This window comes from Morone saxatilis, unplaced genomic scaffold, assembly GCF_004916995.1.
Source record: "Morone saxatilis isolate NCDOM2014 unplaced genomic scaffold, NCSU_SB_2.0 Contig21, whole genome shotgun sequence".
NCBI lineage: Eukaryota > Metazoa > Chordata > Actinopteri > Moronidae > Morone > Morone saxatilis.
Window position 1 is genome coordinate 2637761 of NW_023339774.1, and position 3634 is coordinate 2641394.

The window sequence follows — 3634 nt, forward strand, 5'->3', positions numbered from 1 at the left end:
ACAGAGCGTAGGTATTGGTGAACAGAGCGCAGGGATTGGTGAACAGAGCGCAGGGATTGGTGAATCGAGCACAGGGATTGGAGAACAGAGCGTAAATAGTTTCCTGATTAACCAGTTGGTTAGTTACCTTGCTGCGGGCTCTGATCCTCTTGTAGACAGTGTCGGGGAAAGCCTTCCTGGGGACAAAGCGTCCTGAACCTTCAGTCACGTTGAGTTTTCCGTCCTCCAGAACAACTCGACCACCACTGATCACCACTGATGGCACGCCTCGAAACTCCAAACCCTCCAAGATGTTCACCTCCAGCATCTGTGCACAGACAGGCAGCATGGTGAGGAGGAAGATCAGTTTATGATGAATAATGATGAAGTCGATTATGGATGATGAGGAACGATGTGTTATTACCAGGTTGTGAGTCTTTGCAGAAACAGTTCGTGTCTCCTTTGGGTTCCAGATGACAACATCAGCATCAGATCCTACAGCGATCCGTCCTAAACACACAGAGGACAGAAACATCAGTCTAGCGCTAACATCAGTCTACCGCTAAAATCAGTCTACCGCTAACATCGGTCTACCGCTAACATCAGTTTACCGCTAAAGTCTACAGTCTCTCAGCAGATATCGCTGCTACTGGATATTTGGATCAATGTGGTATGGACTTTCCTGAGGTGGATGTTCAAATTTAACTTTATCTTTAGTAGTTGGATGTGATACCTTTCCGTGGGTAAATGTTGAAGAGTTTAGCAGCGTTGGTGCTCGTTACAGCGACAAACTCGTTCTCATCCATCTTGCCCGTAGACTGCAGAGAGACACAGTGAAGATATATGTGAGGAAGACTCAAAAGCAGTCACCACATGTAAACTTCATCCTGGTCTTGGTAAATTAACTGTATTTGTACAGTTTCCTTTCTAGTCTTTCGACCACTCAAAGTGCTTTTACACTACAGCCACATTCACCATTTAACACACATTCACACAATGAGCAGAGCCCATCAAACAGAAACTAACTCATTCATTCACATTCACACACCGATGACGCAGCACATCGTTCAGTATCTTGCTCAAGGACACTTCGACATGCAGCAGGAGGAGCCGGGGATCAAATCAACAACCTTCCGATTAGTTGATGACCCACTCTGCCTCTGAGCCACAGCCGCCCTGAAACCAATGCCTGAACACTGTATTCAGATGTGATACCAGAGCACTTGTTCACTCATTTAAAATATGTAATCCTCACATTTGGAGCTCATTGGAAGAATTTCTGAGGCTGTCACCATTATAAACTCAGATGGCAGTATGTGTTTGACATATTTTGTAACTCTCTGGAACTGCAATCTGTGATTGGTCAGCTGTGTGGAGGTGAGAAAGTGCCTTTCGATATCCACATTTGTATGATTCATGGTATAGAGACACATTACCACAGCTCTGTCCCACACCACAGACATCCTCTCCTCGATCCCATTGGTTCCCTCTGGGATCAGAGTGAAATCATCTTTACCGACGGCTTTTTGAGCTGTGGAGAAGCTGGCTTGAGCGCTGGATGTCACCTGGAGATCTCCACTTGGAAAAAAAACACATACAATCACCTGTCAGATTCACCGGGAACACCTGTACTGTATTGTTGAGGTGAAAGGAGAAGCTACATTAATGCTAACCATGCTACATTATACTAACCATGCTAACAGAGAGGTCAGGTATAGGGGAGTTGAAGGATCAGGGTTGATAGGTGGGCTCATGACAAAGGCAGCAGCTGTGGCCCAGTCTTTGGACCAATAGTTAGAGCCGTCAGTGGCCAGGCCGGCTGTGATTGGCTCCCCATACACTACAATACCTGATGACAGAAACAGGAGTTTGTTTAAACTACAACAAGAATTCCACCTTACTCTAGTGCAGGGGTTCGTCACTCGTAAGATCTGGATTAAAGGCTGTGATTAAGAACAGGTGAGGATGATGATGTCACCTTTCTTCCTGGCTTTGGCGATGACATCAGCAGCAGATTTGCTCATCACCTTGGTAACGTACAGCGGACAGTTGGCCTGTTTGGCAATGGTAATGGCCCGATACACCGCCTCCGTTTCTACCTGAAATGTAACACACACACATCAGTAATACACAATCAGCAACCTCATTGGCTGCAAATGAATCCAACGCTGTAGTAAAACCTGCAGTTCCTCTAACATCCACTAGAGGCTCCAGCAGTGAGTCAGTCTCCATATTAAACTGCAGAAATAAAATTTTTTACAGCCTGTTGGTCTCTAAAGATCATTTCCCTGTTCATAACAGCTGTACAACTCACCCCTTTAAATTATATTATATCATATTTATAGGATTAAAGTTATGCAGAATTAAGGGCGTGGCCACTTTGAGTGACAGGCAGTAACCAGGCTTCATGTGACGTCATTGAAACTATGGAGAGTTTTATTCACATAGTCTGTGATTAACACACATGGTCATTCCAATAAACCAAAACATATTTTATTTATATCACACTGGGTATGACTGGATATGGGTTATATGATAGTGTTTTTACGTGTGTTACAGGAGTAATTACAGGTGTGTGTACCTCCTCAGGGTGAGATAAAACGTGTCCTTCAGGTCCAGTGATGCCGAGACAGAGAAGCTTCTTCTGTTCCTGAAACAAAAAACAGTTTAAATTCAGTATAAAAAATATAAAGGTAACATTCACTTCCTGTTCCTGAAAAGCTCCTGTCTCATTCAAGCTGTATTACCTCATCAATGATGTCACCATTCTCAGCATGAACCTGTGCGATAGCTCCAAGATCCCGGAGGACCCCGAATGCCTCGTAGAGCTGAACCCGTAAAACAGGAAGTGGATTTAGTGAAATGAAGAGAAAACATTGATGTATGCAAACTGTAAACAACAACAATAATAATTTCACCTGAGAGTCGGAGCTCTGGTATTTGTCTTTGTAGGTCATGAAGAAGAGGAAGGAGTTCACACCTGGAACACAAACAGTTTTATCTCACTGATTCCACCTTTAATGGCTCTGACCTCTGACCTTTGTCTCTAACATCTGATCTTTGTCTCAGACCTCGGACCTTTGTCTTTGACCTCTGACCTTTGTCTTTGACGAGTGTCTCCAGCTCCTCGTACAGCCCTTCGTGCCAGCGAGTGACGTCCAGGTGGAGACAGAAGTCGCAGCATGCCCTCTGCTCCGCAGTCTCCCTCCACTGATCAAAGGCTGACAGTAAACTAGTCCCCGGCTCCACCAGCACGTGGTCCACTGCGAACACAAGAGTCACTGTTAGTGCAGCTGATCCACCCGATTAACAAACAGAGGATCAGCTTGAAACACCCTTTGCATCAAAGTGATGGTAACCTCTTCCTGGGGGGGGGCACTCTACTGTACAGTACAGACGACACAATGGTGTATGTTCACTCTCATGTGTTCACACTCTGATGTATGTTCACTCTCGTGTGTTCACTCTCTAATATATGTTTACTCTCTTGTTCACTCTCTAATGTATGTTCACTCTCGTGTTCACTCTCTAATGTATGTTCACCCACGTGTTCACTCTCTAATGAATGTATACTCTCATGTGTTCACTCTGATGTATGTTCACTCTCATGTGTTCACTCTGATGTATGTTCACCCTCTTGTTCACTCTCTAATGT

At 44.6% G+C, this 3634-nt stretch overlaps 2 protein-coding genes across 3 annotated transcripts in view; one reads left to right on the top strand and one right to left on the bottom strand.

Annotated features, from left to right (window-relative positions):
- The window catches only part of LOC118332366 (WD repeat-containing protein 7), a 141759-nt gene that overhangs the window by 43317 nt on the left and 94808 nt on the right, over positions 1-3634 (top strand). The gene's annotated exons all lie outside the window — the stretch shown is intronic.
- The window catches only part of dpysl4 (dihydropyrimidinase like 4), a gene marked incomplete at its 3' end in the record, with an annotated part of 5640 nt that continues 2133 nt past the window's right edge, over positions 128-3634 (bottom strand). Inside the window, 10 exon segments of the mRNA XM_035667611.1 lie at positions 128-307; positions 404-489; positions 713-797; positions 1416-1557; positions 1672-1828; positions 1958-2078; positions 2561-2629; positions 2727-2807; positions 2898-2959; positions 3078-3242. Of these exon segments, the coding sequence (XP_035523504.1) occupies positions 128-307; positions 404-489; positions 713-797; positions 1416-1557; positions 1672-1828; positions 1958-2078; positions 2561-2629; positions 2727-2807; positions 2898-2959; positions 3078-3242 (1148 nt within the window).